Source organism: Corapipo altera, unplaced genomic scaffold (assembly GCF_003945725.1).
Source record: "Corapipo altera isolate COAL_440 unplaced genomic scaffold, ASM394572v1 2c, whole genome shotgun sequence".
In the NCBI taxonomy this organism is placed as follows: domain Eukaryota; kingdom Metazoa; phylum Chordata; class Aves; order Passeriformes; family Pipridae; genus Corapipo; species Corapipo altera.
In genome coordinates, this window is record NW_020884923.1 from 4,915,404 (window position 1) to 4,935,303 (window position 19,900).

The 19,900-nt window shown below is 38.1% G+C and overlaps 1 protein-coding gene across 5 annotated transcripts in view; it reads right to left on the reverse strand.

Moving 5' to 3' along the window:
* The window catches only part of PLD5 (phospholipase D family member 5), a 171,920-nt gene that overhangs the window by 16,786 nt on the left and 135,234 nt on the right, over nt 1–19,900 (reverse strand). For all 5 annotated transcript variants that reach the window (XM_027657223.1, XM_027657225.1, XM_027657226.1 and 2 more), the window contains exon 5: nt 19,390–19,517. In XM_027657223.1, the coding sequence (XP_027513024.1) occupies nt 19,390–19,517 (128 nt within the window). The remainder of the gene's footprint in view (nt 1–19,389; nt 19,518–19,900) is intronic.

Consider the following 19,900-nt stretch of genomic DNA (forward strand, 5'->3'; position numbering starts at 1 on the left):
TCCTCACAGCACACCAGAAGCTGCTAGGATTGCATCTGGGTGAGCAGCTCTCCTGTGAACAGGAATGCTTGCAGTGTGTCCTCTCTCTGTGAATTAAAGGATTGCCCTTCTGCCTAAGTGCTTCCTCATGTACAGAGATAGGGAGGAAGCCATGGGCACTAATGGGTTCTGCTAAATGCAATTTTAACAGATCACTACCTAGCCTGACTGCAAAACGAAGCATTAGCCATGCCTTACCACCAGCACACACACAGAGCAGCCTATTTTGTACAGGAACTTGACCCTCCTGTGGAGCAGGAGCCAAGGTGGTGCCCTGGCTGAGGCCCTGCTGCTCACCCATTTGCAGCAGCTACACTCAAACTGCAGGCTGGAACAAAGCCTTACCAAGAGATGTATTTATGGCACAGTAATGAACCCTGCCTTCCCAAGGTGTTGCATCTTGCAGTTGGCTTCTCTGGCAGCAAGCACTGATCAAAGCTTTTCCTGCTTCTGAAGCCATGATAAGAGCTCTCCCCCACGGGGATTTCCTAGTACAGGATACAGACAGGACTCCTCCTTTCCCTTGCTGGGAAAACAGTTATCCTCTTTACCCAGTTGCCTGTTTTCATTAAGTTTTTATGAACTTAAGTTCAAATTTGACTGAACCTGAAAAGCAGATTCAAAGCTATAGGAAGAGGGCAGAGAGCAACTCTGATACTTGTTGTGCAGACTGAATTTTCTCAAGAAACCAGGTTATATGTTAGTCTTTGTGACCATTTGGGTATGATACATTACCTTGAAATGCAAACAATACGTGTATGCAGTAAAACCCCACCCATCTCCTTTTTTGTACAACAGCCCCAATAGGTTTGAAGACAAAAATTCCCTCTGTTTCAGAAGTGTCTTCCACATTGAGACTATTTTTACTCCCATACCCTGAGGTGAGGAGAGACTGCTCTTTTTCCTATTAATCACAAAGCCTATCATCCTGGAGGCATAGGGGGCAGCAAGGATGTGCTGGTGACAGATTTAGTACAAAGTGGGATGACATCTAGATAAGGGAAAAGACTTTCTCTTCCGTTTGAGAGCTGCTGTCATTACCAACTTTTTTTTTTTTAAGTAATCTTAGATGAGAAAAAGAAAAAAACATCTATATTGAAAGAATCAAAATCTGAGTGTTGCTCCTCAGCTTGTCATGATGGAAACCTACAGCTAAGCATCATCTGATGTATCTGTTAAGGTAAAATCCTTCAGGGTAGGAGTTCTTAAGGCAAAGTATTTCTTCATCCTGACTTTTAAGAGCAATTAATAAAGTAATGAAAACATCACAGGAAAATTAAAGTGAAGAAGATCTCAAGAAATCAAAATCTTAATAAAACTAAGAAAGATAAATCTGAAATGAAAATAAAGAGTCACAAATTTGATTACCTCAGAATGGAACAGAAATATTTAGATGTTAAAGTTGCTTGTGAGTGACATTTCCAGGGCACGTGCTAGGGACTGGGAACAGGAATGGTTATTTGCACAGAGACTTTTGTGTCCTCTCATGAGCAGGTTTCTTTCCCTCTTTGTTAAGAACCACCATGCATGCTCTTCTCAAAGAATGAAAAATATGGAAGCTGGTTTTCCTTGTTCTTCCCTGTGCTGTTTACATTTCTGCAGAGCAACTTTTAAAGACTACCAAATTACTGTTTGTCTTTTTTGCTAGTAAAGGCTCTCTTAAAGCAACAGAAAAGTGAATAACTACACTAGACTCAAGAAATGTAGCTTCAACCTACTGCGCAATGTTGCACAGAAAACAGTTAAGCTACAAAAAGTAATAAATGTGGCCTAGCTAGAAAAATGGTAATTTTCATGACAAGAGGAGGAATTCCTTACTAGACTGGGCAAAAATCAGGATTTCATAGACAAGAATTTTTGCTTATTCTTTTCCTGTGTACATTTGTAGGCATCATTTGCAAAATGAAGAAAAAATATGGGAAAAGAACCTGAACAACCCAGGTTGTGGACATATAACACTGTAAGCTTCTTAATCTGAGAAACAATGTTAGCAAAACTTTTCAAGTACGTTTGGATCAGGGGTCAGACAAGGTGTACAATGTGTCCTGACCCTGCACTGTGAAGACTAGGCAGCATATTTTATATTTACCTTGAGCTGCACTCTAACAGACAACCCCACTGCGTAGGCAAGGTACTATTTGACCTACATAAGAGTGGCACAATCTGGTTCACAGCTTGCAATATCTGAATTGTGGCAAATGTACCAGGAAGCTTTAGAAAACCCCTTGTTTAAAGAAAAAGTTTTTAGTAGTTGTTCACACTCAAATTTGATCCTGCAAACAACAAGCAGCTCTCCTCAGGCATTAACTGCCACTTGCCCAAAAGCTCTGGCCACTGGCACGTGCCAGAGTCCATTGCCTGTGCTACAGAAACTCTGGATTAATTACAGGTAGCCTGTTGCAAACTAAATTTTCTACATGACTTTTTGTGTCCCAGACTGTGTGCATCTGCCATTTGCTTGTGTTTGAAAATGTATTTAATTGTGCTTTCAAGCCTCTGATTTTTTTAATGACCAATTTATAAATGAATGACTGAGCAAAGCCAGAATCACAACAGGGTAGAGTAATAGAGTAACAAAAAGCATACAATACTGATAAATCAATTTGTAAGGCGTAAAAGGACCTAAGATTCCAATAGCTTCTAAAGAAAAATGATATGCAATGTATTCATTACCACCAGAAAGCAATTCGCAGTTATTTACAGGGGTACACTCATCTTTTCATAAAATATGTTCTAATTATCCAGTTAGCCTGTACTCCAAACATATGTTCTTTTTCATTATCATCTTACCTGATCCCTACTGCAGCCCTCCCTTATGTTTTCATCTGGTATCATTTAATACTGAGCAAATGTTTTCCAATCATAAATAGCAACATCTTAAGGGTGCCCCTGTGCAGCTACTCTTTATTGCTCACCAAAACCTGCTGGGCAGACATGCATGCCCATCCCATGCCAGGCACAGGTAACAGCCAAGGGGGTGGCCTGTGCCAGCAGTGCAGGAGGAGAAGGGCCTTCTGATGGGAGTGACCATCACCAGTGGAGGGAGAGAGACAAAGAGATTTGAGAAAGAGAAAAGTGTTTCTTTGTGCAGTATTGTTTGCTGTGACTGTTGCAGCACACTTTGCTGTAATGGGATGACAGGGGTAGTGCTTGTCACAAATGTAACGACTCCATTCAGACGGTCGTCATTTTGATGTAAACCAAAAATGCAACCTGATGCTGAAGAGGCTGAGAAGGCTGTAGCAGTGCCTGGCTCCTTCTCACAAAACCTGTGCAGATACTACAGTCCACCACATGCAAAAGCATGTACCTCAGCTAACATTTCACTAGAAACTGCAACCTACCCTTGTGTTCCTGAGCCAAAATCCACTCTCGGTACTTGGACAGTAAAACAGTGCAGAGACTTCACATTTTGTTACATTGCAATCAAAAGTGGTTCAGTGAAATTCAAATCCAGCACAGTCCTGCTTCTGCTCTGACTTCCACTTTTTCCCTCCATGTTGCTAAGAACATGGTAGCTACACTGGTATTGGGAAATACCAAATAGAAAGGTTAATACAAATGGGAAAGCACTGTTTTCTCAGAAAGTTAGCAAAACCCCAACTAGCTTAAACTATCAGAGAGTGAATAAATCTAAATTAACAGCATCTTTGGCTGTCAGAAATCATCTACAGCGTAATAAATGTTCTTACTTGAATTCCCTGTTATTTTGACAGATGCTTTTATAGATTACTTAGAGAATGTAAACAGATTAAATTTTGAGATTAACTCTCTCATTGTTTAATTGTGTAACTCTTTCTTTTTTCTGTAGACACTTTTATTGGTTAAATGGCATTTTGAAAATTCTATATTCAACTCTTAACCATTCTCCAGTTAATCACTTAGTGAGTCTTGCACTTGGATCTCTCTCGTTGTCTGCATTTTATATTTCTGTGATCTAAGGCCAAAGGTTAATTTTCATCTTAGTCTTAAGTGATTTGAAAATAATCACCAGGTAGAATTTCTAATTAACATGAAAAAAAGTCTCTTCCACTTGAGAAAATAATGCAGTCTCAACCTGAGCTGGGGACTCAATCTCATCACTGAAAAACCATCACTCAAGCCACCATGCTGGAAATAAATCTGAGCATGTGACCAAGAAGAGGTGATGCATTTGATGGAGTGTAACGGTGGGATCCTTGTATAACAAGGAAGAAGTACGCTCCTCGTGGATGGTGGGACAAAGAGACTTTATTTCAAACTCTGCGCGGTTTTATTCCTTAACACCATGTGACTTCTTTAACCAACCAGGTTACTTATGTCGGGGCATGCTCTCTTGGGCTCTGTTACCTCGGCACATCCTTTGTGCCTTTAGACACGCCTCCCACAATAGAGTGCACTCAGCATTGGCAGTGAATGGCAGTGTAAAGCCATGACATGTTTTCACTAAAGGAAAGGAAGGGACATAAGTGGACTGACTGTACCCCACTGGAGCTGATAAAGCACAACTGAATTGGCAGCCACTAGTAGTCCACTGGTTTTTAATTCACACCTCTAGAAAGAACATTTGATGGATTTTGGTCTGTAGTTCTTGAAGAATAAAAGTCCCAGAAAGTTACAACTTCATACATTATTTTTACTAATATTACCTAATGGCAAAAAGCTGCTACAATAAGACAGAGGAGATCTTTTAGGAGCTGCTAATTTTTGTGTCCCCTTCCTTTTTCTGCTGCTCCACAGGTCAAGAACACAAAACTGCACAGTGATGCTTTACTAATTTCCATTTAATTTCAGTCTCACTATTACTTTGCATAGCATCATGATCTTAAGAAAACCATACTGAGAAAAAAAATTAGGTTCAGCATTTCATTTCTGCTGAAAGGTATGGCTGCTGAGATGAAAAGCAAGCTAGACATTCAGGCAGAAGGAGGGTTTCTTTTAAAATGCTGTGGTTTAAAAAGAATTTTGTGAGGAAGAGGTAGCAATGCATCTTCAAAGCAGAAAAACAGAAATCACCCATGTCCTTGTCACATTAGAAAAAAGCCCCATCATATTTTTTCTTCTTCCCTCTATTTCGTAGCTCTATTGCTACAAAAAACTCAGCAAAAATCAATCTGTTTGTACAAACAATTCAAATATAATTTGGTTAAACCATGAACCACTCTGTGATGATGTTCACACAGAATCAACCACAGAATTGAGTGCAAATTTAGTCTTTCTTACTGCTGTTCATGAAGCCCACTAACAAATCAAGCCTGACACATTGCTAAGTGTCAGAGCAAGCCAGAAGGTAGAGCTGGATCAGTTAAAAATTCCTTGCTATGTAATCTATCAGCATAATTAATATCACTTGGCATAATCACAGCCTAATTTATAATTTTCAAATGACTTTTCAGTTTACAGTTTCATTACCCCCTCAAAGCAAGCACAAGTATCTCTTTAGGGGAAATGCAAACTTGCAACTGCAAGAAAACACTTTTCCAGAATCATATTTGATTTATTTCTTGTTTTACTGCAGGAAATCTAATTAATACCAATTCTAATTTGATTCTGTTCCTCTTTTGAAACACAGTTTTTGTTCCTTGTATCAAAGAAAAGTGCAGACTGGGAAGAAAAGGACCACGTTGTGCTGGCCTCCATCTCACTGCTGGCAAGCTGCATCACATTTCAGTCCTGGTGTCATTCATATGACATTAAAAAATTCACTACCTCAGTGGAACCATAAAAAACCTAAAAGGTGAAGTGAAAGATCCTGCTAGCTTCTGAAGGGGCCTCTCCTTCACCACACACGCGCATACCTCCCACAGCCTCTTTCCATCTTCCAAGCATTGGAACCTGTCCTGTCAGCCCTTATCTTGCATTCTCTTCACGCAGCTGGAAATCACAGCACGAGCTCTTAGCATTTGTTCTCATCCTATGTAATGCTGCAAAGGGCAGCCTCCATATGTCTCCTGCTGTACAACAGAGAGAGGAGAGTGCAAAGGTCTGACCTCAGAGTAAGGGCAATATTTATGTCTAAACATTTCCCTCAAAGCAGTTTCTTTGGGGCTTTCAGATTCATGGCCTTCAGGGAAATGCAACAGCACGTAGTTGACTAATTGGATGCATTATTTATAACATTGCTGACACACACAGTGGGTTTTCCTTTCACAAACTGAACAGAGATTGGTGGCAGGCATGCTGGGGACACAAGCTGGGACAATGACACTGCATATGAATTATTGCTATAACTCTTGAGCTTTGCCAGACTACCTGATCAGAATTCAAACCCTTTTTTAATGGATGTAAGCTGAGGGCCAAAGGTGCTACTCAACTTTTGACTGAGCCTTGATTAAATTCAGTGTAAAAGACCTTGAGGTAAGCTAGAAATCCAAGCAGTTTAGCTAGGTGAGACAATTTAGCAAAACAGTACACAGACAGCCCCAGGACAATGGCTAACTGATATGAAAATCTGCTACAGAAATCCACTGTGGCTCTCTGTCCTTTTCGTATGGGTAGCTATATTTGTGGGGTTTCTGGCTGCTTCAACATGGAAGTAATGTCTCCTGTAAGGATATGGTCCTGGTATATTAATACATCATATTTGTGCCTCCTGACTCTAGCAGTAAAATTGGGAACACAGAATCACAGGACGGGTAAGGCTGGAAGGGACCACTGGAAGTCATCTAGTTCAGCTCAAGCAGGGTCATCCTAGAGCACATGGCCCAGGATTGCATCCAGACAGTTCTGGAATATCTCTAGTGAGGACACAACCCCTCTGGGCAATCTGTTCCCATGTGCGGACACCTGCACAGTAAAGAAGTGCTTTCTTATGTTCAGGTGGAACTTCCTGTGCATCAGTTTCTGCCTGTTGCCTCTTGTCCAATTGCTTGGCACCACGAAGAAGTGTCTGGTTCCATCTTCTTGACATGCTCCCTTCAGATACTTATAGACATTGATGAGGTCCCCTGTCAGTCATCTCTTCTCCAGGCTAAACAGACCCAGTTTTCTCAGCTTTTTTTTGTGAGGTGAGGTGCTCCAGCATTAAATTTGAAAAAAATGCCTAATAAGTCATCAACCTGATTAGCAAAATTGGCCTGTCCAATACCATGATTTTCATGACTTCTGCAGTTTTCTGAAAATACACTTAACAATTCTGTTTGCAAGCGCTGCCTGCGCAATACACCTCCCTCAACCAAGGATTAATAGTTTGCCACTGAGCAGTTCCAGGAAAACATCAATGATCTCACTGTTTTGATGACTACTGTTTACTTAGATAAGTTAAGAAAGGTGACTGCATGATGACTTCCAAACCAGACCTTGATGCTTATGATGACAATATCAAAATCTGAAAAGGTTAGTGATGACATTAATGCTACACATTCATATAGAAGGAATGCTTTGTCAGAACCTGTTTTGTTCTGCTTGATGACTTATGGGTATAGAAAGATGAGATTTTATTCTGAACTGCAGAATCATTTTTCTTTGATAGAATGACTGAAATGATTGCCTTTCCTTACCCTGACTCTTGGAGATTTATGGCATGGTATTTCAGCCTGATTTACTGTGTGTTTTTTTCACAGGACAATACTAAATCCCATTTTCCATGAAAGGATTCAACTGTTAAAGCAAGAGGTGACCAGGCTCCATTTGGGAACATTTTGGAGTTGAGGCAGTTCTGAATGAAGACATTTTTTTAGAGGGGAACTGTCATCTGTGCAATATCAAAGTGTGTGTGCATAACTTTCACGATTATTTTAATGATGTTATTTTTTCAGTTGAACAAGATTAATCTGATGGGGTATGCTAACCACTACATCACTCTGAGGGGAATCTGCCTCTATCCATTAACATCACTGACCAAGATTAGTTGCCAGTAAATTCTTGTGGAAGATGTCAGAATAGACTGTGGTGCATTAGCTCCCCTTCAGAGATTTAGCTGGGTTTTAATGAACAGTTTCACTTCCAGCATAATATAAATCACATTTTTGGCAAAGTGGTGAATTTACTGCTTTTCTTATATCCATGTAAGTTTCCTGATTATTTTAGACTCTACCACCAGTTGTTGAGGCAGGTGCTGGAACCCTGGATCCCACTGTGTAGGCTGTATTGTTATCTGGGAAAAACAAAATGATTAACAATTGGACTCTAAATGATTCTATGATTCTAAAAGGCCACACTAGCCTTAAGAGCTTTGACTCTTAAGGAAGGGCATGCCTACCCCTATGCTCTTGAACTCCAGCATTCAGCTCTGGTACAGACGTGCAGCACAAACTTTAGCCCTGTCCAGTGCAATCTGGCTTGGTCTTGAGAACAGCAGGACAGATAGGTGCAAACAGGTCAAGTTCTGCTACACTCACTTTGTGCAGGCTGTCTGAAAGCCACCTCAGGCAAAGAAAACAAAAAAACATTCTAGTGCAGCAACTGCATTGATTTACATTGTGTGAATTTCAGGGTTTCTTAATAAACTCAACAGACATGAAACTACAGGGTTTACAAGTGCAATTGGTTGGAGGATCTATAAATTCAATTGGAGCCCTTCTGCTTTATGGATCACTGCAGACAGGCTTTACAGAGGTGTGCCTGGAAACCATTCTCATCACTGTGACCAATGCCTTCTTACAATTTTTTTTTTTAAGGCAAGACAGTCACTGGATGAGCTATTTGTGATGTAGTATCTGGGAGATCCTTCCAAACAATTTTTGCAAATTTCAGCAACTTAACTTTTACACTACTTAGTCTTATCTCTAGACCATGGACTCAGGCAAGCACACCTCACCAGTGCTGTCTATTCACCACACTGCCTGCCTGTTTGCTTTGAGATAGCAAAAGATGTCTTTAAAGCTGTCTTGTTTTGCACACAGTTGTATGGATGATTTTCTGTCTTGTGTGCAGTGGTGTACTGTGTGTGTTCTGGCAGCAAATTCCTGCATGCCTCCAGTTCCATAAACACTTACAGAATCCATCCAAAACTCTTGAATCTGATAATCCTAATATACTGATACTATTTGTCAAGTACCTGAGGGACCAGTCATAAAGCAGAACCTCTGATAACACTCTCTTTGCAACATCTATGACTCTTAATTAAGACATAGTGATGGTATGGCAAGTATTAAAAAGCAAGCAAATGATTATAAGGTTAATTTTACTGGAGAAAGAACTTTCTCTTTTCCTCTGAGTTTTGGAGATTCAACTACCTGAATATCCCGTGCTGCTTCGGAAAGAAGTGAGTTTATCTACTCAAACTGGATATTCAATGATTTTGCTGTGCAGGCTTATTGATTTAAAATTTATTATTGATTACTCCAATGGCAGGTAAACCTATTCTACAGAACTTTCACAGCAACTAAAAAAAAAAAAGATGAGAAGAAAATAGGATCATGGAATAGTTTGGGTTGGAAACAACCATAAAGATCATCTAGTTCCAACCCCCTGCCATGGGCAGGAATGCCATTGACTAGATCAGATTGCTCAGGGCCCCATTCATCCTGGCCTTGAACACTTCCAGGGTGGGGCATTCACAACTTCTCTGGGAAACCTGTTCCAGAGCCTCACTACCCTCACAATTGATTCCTAATATCCAATCTAAATCTACCCTCTTTCAGTAGGGTATTAGGTATCCAACTACCTGCATATGCCATGCTGCTTTGGAAAGAAGTGAGTTTATCTGCTCAAACTGGATATTCCACCATTTTGTTCTGCAGATTCATTACTAATTGATTTACAATTTATTATTGATTACTCCAATGGTAGGTAAACCTGTTCTACAGAAGTTTCACAGCAACTGAAAAAAAAAAAGATGAGAGAAGATCTGTAATTTCAGAGGTCATAAAAAGAGTGATGAGCATACTCCTACAGTCAACAGAAATCAAATAAAAATATGCAGCAAGCTGTTGCTGTATTTTGCCTTCTCTTACACTAAATACAAACACATAATGCAGATGATGCATGTGAGAATGGAGCACAACAGTGGGAGAAGTATGACAAGCAGGAATAGCTTCCTAGCACCTCAGAGCTGGGAATCAGCTCTGCATCGAGAAACCAGCGAAGCTGAGGAGGCATGAGAAGACTTTTTGGCTCCAAGTGCAAGGTGAATATATAGTCTCATGCTGTATTCAGTAGCTAAATCACAAAACCAGAAGCCCACAGGAGTAAGGAGGAGTCAAGGGCACTACCAGGCAGTAATGAAGCACACATGAGACACAAGTGGAGCAGCCACATTACCCAGGTTCCTGTCCAGCTTTAGCCAGCCCTCTGTTAACAGTGCAGAGACAAATAGTCCATTTGCTTCACTGATATTTATTTGTAAATACTGGATGCACAGATAATAAATTTCAAGCAGAGTAAGCCTAATGGGCAACACTGACTGTCCTGGTTTACTGGATGTAACAGAGAAAAAGCGGCCTGTCTCAGTTAAAGAATCAAACAAAACATCATACTTCCAAAAATACAAACTTTACACTGTGATAAATGCATGCTGTGAGTTCTGCACATTTCCAAGAGCAACATATCTTCCCCCGCCACCCCCCCCAAAAAAAAAGAAGAAAGAAAATAGAAAATCTGCAGTTTTAGAGATATGTATCAGCCACTAAACTGTTCTAGATTTGGTCAAAGATAGAAACGCTAGGCAAAAGCTCTTAGTGTAAATAATAAATGTATTTTCAGCCTGTCCTTTGAAGGACAAGCTGTAATAGCATCACAGAAAAATTCTGAAAATACAACTAGCTTTCTATGCAGCATGAAATATAAAAAAGTAATACATTTTCTAAGTAATAAATTACTAAAGAAGTAATAATTGTCAATACAGCTCTGTACTATCTCCTTATACCAGTTTTCTTCAGATATTGACTTCATTCACCTATGCTTGAAGATCTGGGTTGCACTTTTATGTTATCTTCATAATATTGTGTAGTTCGGGAAATAATGCCATAAAAATAAATCACATGAAGTCTGGTTTTTTTTAAGGATTGGATCACATGGATAACAGCATATCAAAGCTTTTTAGAAGCAGATATTCTCTGTCTTATATAAGAGAGATTTATTAACCCAGAAATACAAATTTAGATAAAATATACCGGTATTAAGTTGCCTGTACTTTCAGTCTAATATTTACCTATCTGAGATTGATTGAATCTTGGTGGACAATGAAGCTGAAAGAGCCTTGTGTCCTGTTATAGGCCTCTGCTCAATTTACTAATAGCGATATGCTACTGAACACCACTGGGATAGTAAGACAATTAAGCACATTATTAGAAGAAGATGGTGAAGACTGACAAAAGTGCACAGTAGGGACAAATCAAACTAGAACAACATTGTATGAAATGGAAACTCTCAATATAAGTTTTGCTTGACTGAAAAGATGTAATTCCACTGTCAGACAAAGCATCTTATCTCAAAAGGACCAGATGCGCCATTACATAACTTCAAGAGACTCATTTAGATAAAAGTTAAAAAAAAAAAAGACTGATTATAGCATGCTTTTGCTCTATGCAGTTCTGTAAAGGGGGGATGCAACTGTCATCAACAGAAATTGCAAATGTGCAGATCCTGTCTCAGTGATCAGTTTTGAGAAGTGGCTTCACTAAGGCAAAATTTTGGGGAAACTGGAAACAAATGAGATAATCATGATGTAGTGTGAGACATATAGAAATCCAGTATTTATTACATATTGGTTTTATAGGAGGACAATTTTGATCACACAAATAAATAGAAAATACAGCGTTCAAGGATATAATTTGAGCAAATTATCATTCCCCTTTCCCTGGGAGAGATACGTAAAAAGAAACACAGGTTGCATTTGCTCCTGGCAGCATTTCAGAAACGCTTGAATTTTGGATAAGTTTTTACTAGGATCTATATCCCCAGAAATGAAGACCAAGAGAAGAAGGGATAATTCCGGGATGAGTTTTGTCACTCGTAAGTGTGCCTTTGAGCTATGTCTCCTTCACGTGAGTCTCCTCAATGTAACTGAAATGAGACTTCTGAGTAAAGAACCATGTGGATTGCTTCCAATTGATTTTATCCACCACAAGCAAACAAAGGCTTGCTTCTCCAATATTCCCACAATCCTAAATTGCCCCAAACCTGAGCTTTTAGATGCACCTCTTAATACTTGAGATACCATCATCTAGCAACTTTTGTCATCTCAGAGAAGAAGACAAGGAGTTTAGGTTTTATCAGTCCTTTTGTCACAAAAGACAAGAGGAGGGGAAGGTGGTACAGATGAATTCAGACATTTGCTTTTGTCTCCTTTTTTCTATGTTAAAAGGAGGAGAGACTGAACAAACAGATTGCAAGACCCATTATTTCTCAAGCCAGTTCTGTCCTGTCTGGTGATAACAGGCAAGATACACAGTAACATTTCAGGTACTCTTGGAGACATCCTGCTGCAAGCCTTCCTACAGCTAAGTTCAAAAAATTAATTCATACTGAACAAATAAAATACTGGTTCATCAGTTTTTACTTAAAATTGACGTACACAAAAAGTGTCTTTTGACCAACTAAGGTTTTGGAATTTTTTCCCTTTTCTTCCCTCCCCCTCTGCCATGACTATAGGGTTATTAATTCCAGAAAATTATTCAGAATCCAATATAATTTCACTGTAAATATGCACTAGATTATTCATACTTATCATAAAAAGCATAACTTTGTTTATCAGATGCTTAATAAATCTTTTTTGAATAATTGTCATAACTCTCCATCTCAGCTAATTTGATTGTTTATTAAACTGAATTATTAACAGAATAAATGAATTGGGCAACTTATTCCTTATTCTTCAGGTGTAATTGGTAATTCCTAATTGCTACAACTATCATATGCTGTAGGAATAAATCCTAAAGAGACAAGTATGTTTTATATACTAACAACCACAATGGACAAATAGTCCACAGAGAGTTTCTCATTCATGCACTGTCACGTCTCACGTTCTACAGTATTTTGACCCTTTTGTGAGGTCCATCAAGTAAAAACCTATCACCTCAGACAAAACAGGTCTCTGTTTCCAACCTGATAAAAAGTGTCGGGACAGTTTATCTAATTTTCTAATTTCCTTAAATTATGCAAATACAATTGGTAGTTTCTAACTTGTAACAACAAGAAAATCAGAGTAGGATGGAGAGGAAACTGCCTGAAAAGGAAATACTGTTGTTTAGTGGTCCTGTCAGATACCCAACTGTCACATGGGACAGTTTAGAAAGTGCTCCAAGGCACTGCTGAACGTCAGCAGGAACAAATCATTGATCCTTTGCAACAGAGATGATTAAATAAACTACTACTGATTCATTTCATGAAAGGTCCAAAAATTCTACTCATAAGCCTGATTTAGCAAGAATTAAGATGTCTTCATAAATAAATACATAGGTGAAGACACCAGAAATAATTTTCCCAGTCTTTCTTCTGATAGATTTTTTTAAGACAAAGAGAAATGCCTTTTTGAAGCCTTAGTTTTTATCAGTGACACAAATCGCACAAAGAATCCAAGAGAGACATAAAATTAATGGGAAAATAAGAACAAGTGCCCATGGTTATTTTTTTGTTCTTAAAAATGTATGTTTTCCAGCCTTGTTGTTTTTCTGTCCTTTAAAAATCATAATTTTTACAGCCTGGTTGGTTTTTTGTCCATAAAAAAATTACATCTTACAGCCATTCAGCTTAAACTGATCTGAATTTAAAGTAATCAGAAGAATGAACAATGCAGAAAACTGCTGGCAGTTTTTACACGGCTAAGAGAAAAAAACCATGGGTCTGCTTAGGAACTTTTCCTCGATATCAGATGAGCCAAAATTTAAGCAGAAATTTTTGAGATAATGCTTTAAGATGTCCCAGGCAAGATAGGGTAAATGACTACCTGCAGTGGATCTGGATCTTGGGGTTGTTTAAGAACCAACAAGTTGGGAGATTTTGCAACTACTTGATTATATTTCACACTTTCCATCCATACCTTCCATTCCTGCAGGGAGGTGGCTGCTGGTCCCAGATACTGAGCAGAAAGTTGGGTCTGTCCCTGCTGCACGGCTTCTCACTGTTACCTCTCTCAGCCATCACCAGCCAGTGCTTTTATTGAATCCCCAGGCTTCCATCTTCCCCATAGCTCTCTAATCTCCAGGATCTCTCCCATTTCAAGGACTTTTCCTGCAGCCAGGAACTTCACCTTCTTCTGTTCGGGTCCCCTTCTTTGCTTCAAGACCACTTCCTTCTGGTTCCCCAACACCCATCCCCCAATCTAAACAGTTTCCATGCATGAGCACAAGGCCTGAGCAGCTTCCTAACTCTGTGGTTCTCTCTCATGTCTCTTCAGGAACTGGAGGACTCCTGATTTGCCACTTTCATTCAGTCCATTTGTTTACAGTCAGACTCCACAATTCCAAGGAGCAGTCAGCAAGCTTCTACTTGAGACCTTGAACATTCAAATTTGATCACTAACCTCCAAAAATACACTCAACTTACATGTTAGTATTCATGAATTAAGCTTTTTTTTTTTTTTTTTGCCTACAAGACAAATTAATATTAGCCTGATTTCACTTCAAGTGAAGACAATCGGCTTACTTTTACTTGTTTCAGTAATTTTCAGTAGTAGAATTTTCCAAGAGCTGATTATTTGTTGCACATAAATGCATTTTTCTGAAGTGGTTCGACTAATCCATTACAGTTTTTTGCCCACTGGATTCGATTATTCATGTGTAAATAAAACTTTTCCAAAAATGTTGTTAGTATAAAGAGCTCCAGAAGTGTTTCTTGAGCTGATTAAAACTGAGAATGTGTTACAAACCTCATGCTCATTAACTGAATTAAGGAGTGAAATATATTTTCAAGCTTTGCTGGAACTATTGGAGAGAGTCATGGAACAACAGAAATACATGAAAATTTTTGTTAACTATTGTGCTGTATTAAATATTATGGATTATAAAAGTTATTATATAACAGTTTTCTTTTATTAAGTATATTAATAAGCTACCTAGTCAAGGAATTAGTAACTACAATATAGCACCATAGCTATCACGATTGTTATTAATTCAAGTCATAGGTAAAAATTAATCAGTATACATACCCAATTTTAGGCATGTTTGAGTGACCTTATTTTTCAGCCAAATATTTTATGCATGTATTTTGCAGAAAAAAAAAAAGACTTCAACACATTGTTATCTTAAATATATACCTAAGTAGGTTGCACACCTATGGCCCAAAGATGTTCCTTGGCTTGTTCAATGGTCATAAGAACAACTTCTTAGTAGGTGAGAATCTGGGAACTCTCAGAAAATACTTTATCAATTGCATCCATTACCAAATGCATGTCAGTGAAATGCAAGATCGAAGTTGTACGTTGATCACATACATCTCCTACATGAAATAAAAAGTTCAAAATGTAATTTAAAATGTTATCTTAATAATTTTCCTCTTCTAGTGCCCCCCATGAATGACCTTTTGAAGTCAGAATGGCACAGTAAAGAACAAGAGAACATCTCTCCAGATGTCCTTCATCAAGCTGGTAAACTTGTAAGACACATTGTTTATACAAATTTGGCATCATTTTATCAGTTTATAAAAATTTACAGGAAGAAACTAGATTATTTCACTGGTAAAATCTTACATAGCTTACTAGACCTAAGAAAAGGGTAAAAACTCTGGCTGTTCATAACCCTCAGTTTTCAACACATTATGTAATTGGGCAATATTTGGCTATATTGATAACAACAGATAAAGATGCATCCCTGACACAAAATTTAGACCTGTTTGAAGAAAAGATCAAAATATTTCACTATGAATGAAAAAACATCCAGTTTTTGTAAAATCCTGTTTTCATGGACTCTAAACTTCATAGCCTGTAGGGTTTGATTTCAAACTGAAGCAGATAGCTGGCATACATCATTTCAGCCAGAATTATTAGTTTTGACAAACTGGCAATCTAACTGAAACACAGTTTTACTTGAAAAGTAAGGATGTGTTCTCAGCCTTGCCCATAATTTCAAAGCTGAGAGTCTAGCAAGTATTAAAACTTTGACAGTGGAGGCACAAGGATATATGCAACTTTAAAGGTTATTCCTAAGTAATAAATGCAGCATATGAAAATCTCTCCTTGATGTGGAAAATTTGGTTTTAAAGAAAATACTCGTATCGCTTCTTGTCAGTGCTGGCAAGTCAAGAAAATGGCAACAAAACTCAGTAAGCTTCATACGAGATTGATCTCTAGTGTCAAGCTTAAAAACAGAGAGAAGAATTCTCCACAAATATTGCAAAACCAAAGCATGTAAGTCCCGATGTTGTTTTCCAAGGAGCTGTTAAAAGTTAAATCACTGTTTGAGCTTTAGATCTAGCCTCATAAGAGACAAATTATGCTAACAGATTTAGTTATTTTTTTTTAGCCCCAGGCAAAGGGACAAAATAGCAATAAACCCCAGCCATATTTCCTGCAGTAACTTTGTGTAAATATTCTCTAGCACACTCATATGTCAAATGCTCTGTACTGCCACAACAAAGAAGCATTTCTACATCTTAGGCCCTTAACAAGCAAGATGTAGGTCTGCTCTGGAACTATAGCCCAGGGTGAGGTACCATAGAGACCTGCTGCATCTTTAGTGTGGCTGCCATACCAGCAAAGCAGGTAGGTGCTCCTGTATGAATTATGCAGTGTACTGGCCTGAATTATGCACAGCACAGAGGAAGCAGTACATGCAGAAAATACAGGGGCAGGCATGTGAAAAGATATGACAACAAAGTACAGTTAAAATCTGAAGGTTTTCATTACACTTTATGTATTATTAGATGTGAAAATGGATGCACTCACATAATTTACACTGGAACTGTGCTGCTAAATAATGAGACACTGTTAGCTACAAGGTGACTGACTCACACTGGATATTTTGTTGAGTGAGAAGAAAACTGCTGTGCTTGACAGGCCATATGTTTCTAGAATAGGAGAGACCTACTTTGTTTTGTGATTTGCTGTCAAGGTCTAGTAATACTGGCCAAAGTGCCTTGCTGATTCAATAATCACCAGTTCCGATACTCTGCAAGTCCGATGAAGAGACCATATTCAACTAATCAACAGCCCAGGCTGTCTTTTCATGGTCCTTTCTCTGCAGGCAAAACAGGATGTAATGGGAAACATGCAGTGGCATCTGCAGCAAGTCCCCTCTTGCTGCAAAACTGCAGAAGCCCTATCCCACTACTGCAGGTAGGGCAAGTGAAAGGACATGGGTCAGGACAGGCACTATCTGCCATTTATCAGGTACTCAGTCCTTAGTCATTTAGGTTGCTTTGAGAGAAGAAAAGAGGGACCTGGTTCCCTTATTTGCAGCTACACTGGGACTCTGGTAATGAGAACCCTTGGGAGATGTGTTTCCCCAGTGAGGGCTCAGCTCACCATGGGTTTTAAGATTAGGTACCACGCGTGTGCTAAGCATTTTGCTTAAGGAAAGCACTCAGAATAAAATGACAATAGTTCTAAGCTTATTTTGTTTCTTATGTGAAAAGTTCAAGACAGATTATTATTTTAGGAAAACATATCAGATCTCTTTGACAGGTGCTCTGATTTATTAACCTGTGACTCTGGAGAAAGGGAATTGGATACTCATATCTAACGTCAACGGGAGCCAAGCATCTAATTTCCTTAGGCTCTTCTGAAACCCCAGCATACATTTCTCAACTAATAGAAAGCAGATTCTCTTTTACTGTAATTCAGAGATATTTCTTTTTGTTCTTAACAAATATTCTTCTGAGCTTCATCTTATAACTACATATGAAAATATACTGTTATATGACAAGAAGATTAATAAAAATGCATGCAGAAAAGTGTGATAAAATTAACAGTGAGGAATGACATTTGAAACACTGGCCCACAAGTAACTGGCATCAAAACTGAACGTATATTAATTAGGAGGTTTAAGATTTACTTCAGCATGAGAAGACCAATCCTATATGGAATTGTAGCATCTCTGATAAAGATTATAAGTACATAAATAATAATCTATGTGTTAGATGTGCTTCTTTTGTCCACATTTATTATTTTCACCACTACACAAACCCCCAGTTAGAAGCGGCTTCAAAGCTAAAATATTTATAAGCTAAATAAATCCTGTGACAAGCTATTTTGTTATGACATAAAGACAGGATAGCTCATGAGGCACAGGCAATTTACATTTTCTAGACTGTCCAAAAGCCCAAACTGCATGTTCCTACATTGACTGAAAATACAACATAATCTCAGCCAAGACTTTCTCTGGTTTGCTAATAATATCATCTTTTCTACCAATATTCAAGATTCCTTTGTAAACATTAAAAGGTTACCTTTTAAATAAATTAATATCATAAGAACAGCAAAAATGCATTTAACCACTCTTTCTTTACTACAATGGCAGATTTGTTTTTATTCAGACTTTCAGTCTCTTAGCTCAAAACAAATACAACACAACCAACACACACATTCTTCTTTACAAAATCATTAGAATCTATGTTCACAGTTATTCCTGTGCTTCTGAGAGTCTGCTCATATTTAGAAAGTAAGCGTTTTTACTGCAACTAATAACTACCTAGGACCGCTTCTCTTCCCCCTCTGTTATGCATTTCAGTTACTGAGATCTAAAAGCAAAACTTTCTCTCCATAAATGTGACTGACAGTAGCCTCACACAGTCAATGGTATAGCAAAAATGAACATGACAGCTGTTAATGATCCTGAGATTGCTGCAGAAAGAATAAAACACATGGATACCTACAAAAAGCCAAATAAACTGCATTACTGATGAAATACTTCTCCAAAGTGGTTGCAGACTATAGAGAGTTCTCAGCAGTAGTTGTTGGCAGAGACCTTCAACTCTCATGTTTATCAAGAATAAAAATATGGAATTCTCTCTAACACATACATCCTTGAAAAACATTATACTATTTGACTCTCTGTAGCCATAAATCTCTCCCTCTCCAAAGGCAGTGGGTATTCCAGGACAATACCCACTATCTATGTAGAAGTCTTTCCAAATATTGTTTTTGCTTTTTAAATGGCAGATCAGAGGGATGAGGTCATTCACATGATATGACCACAGAGTTTCCATAGTGGTTTGTTTACCAGAAGGTTTGTTCAATTTTTTTTTAAAAAATAAAATAAGTAAACTGGAACTTAAAATAACCATCACAGAAATTGATAAAAGCAATCAAATTTTTAAAATCTAAGCATAACCATGAAAGATAGCTGTCACAATGAAAAGAAACAAAACTTATAGTAATATACTTTTGCCAACATAGAAGAGTCATCAAAACTGTGGCAATAAAGTTTTTGATCCTGGCACCTTTGACAGTAAACTGTCAGAAAATAGAGCTATCCAAGTGGCTTCCAAACATTACTTTCCCCCCCCCCCCTCATTATACCCACCAAGGGTATAGGATTACTTTTTCAGTTCAATTACCTGTCCCAACGATCTCCAATCTAGGCTGGCACTTCCAATGTATACATGCTGTTTATCAACAATCCAGAAAGATGACTGAAGCCGACCTTCGTTATATGCTGACATGTTCATATACAACACTTCAGCACCTAGAGATTTAAGGATAAAATAATAAATAGCATTACTTAATATAAGGTAATTTACATTATTACAAAAAGAAACAACTTCACATTTCACGGCCTCAGTTTCCAAAACTAGTGAGAGATGTAATTAAACATACCATTAAGGTATAAAATCAATGATAAACAGTGTTACTGTCCCACTATTTAAGAATTTAATCAATGTATATTCCAGTTACACAAAAAATATTTAATTAACACATGTTCCATGTATAGGGAACATTCCCATGCATTATAATATTTATCTTTCTTCCATTTTAGAATCAAATAGTTGATTTTTTCCCCATAATTTTTTCCATACTTTCCCAGCACTGCATGTTGCTAAAAATAGTTCATTTTTAAATGTCTATTCT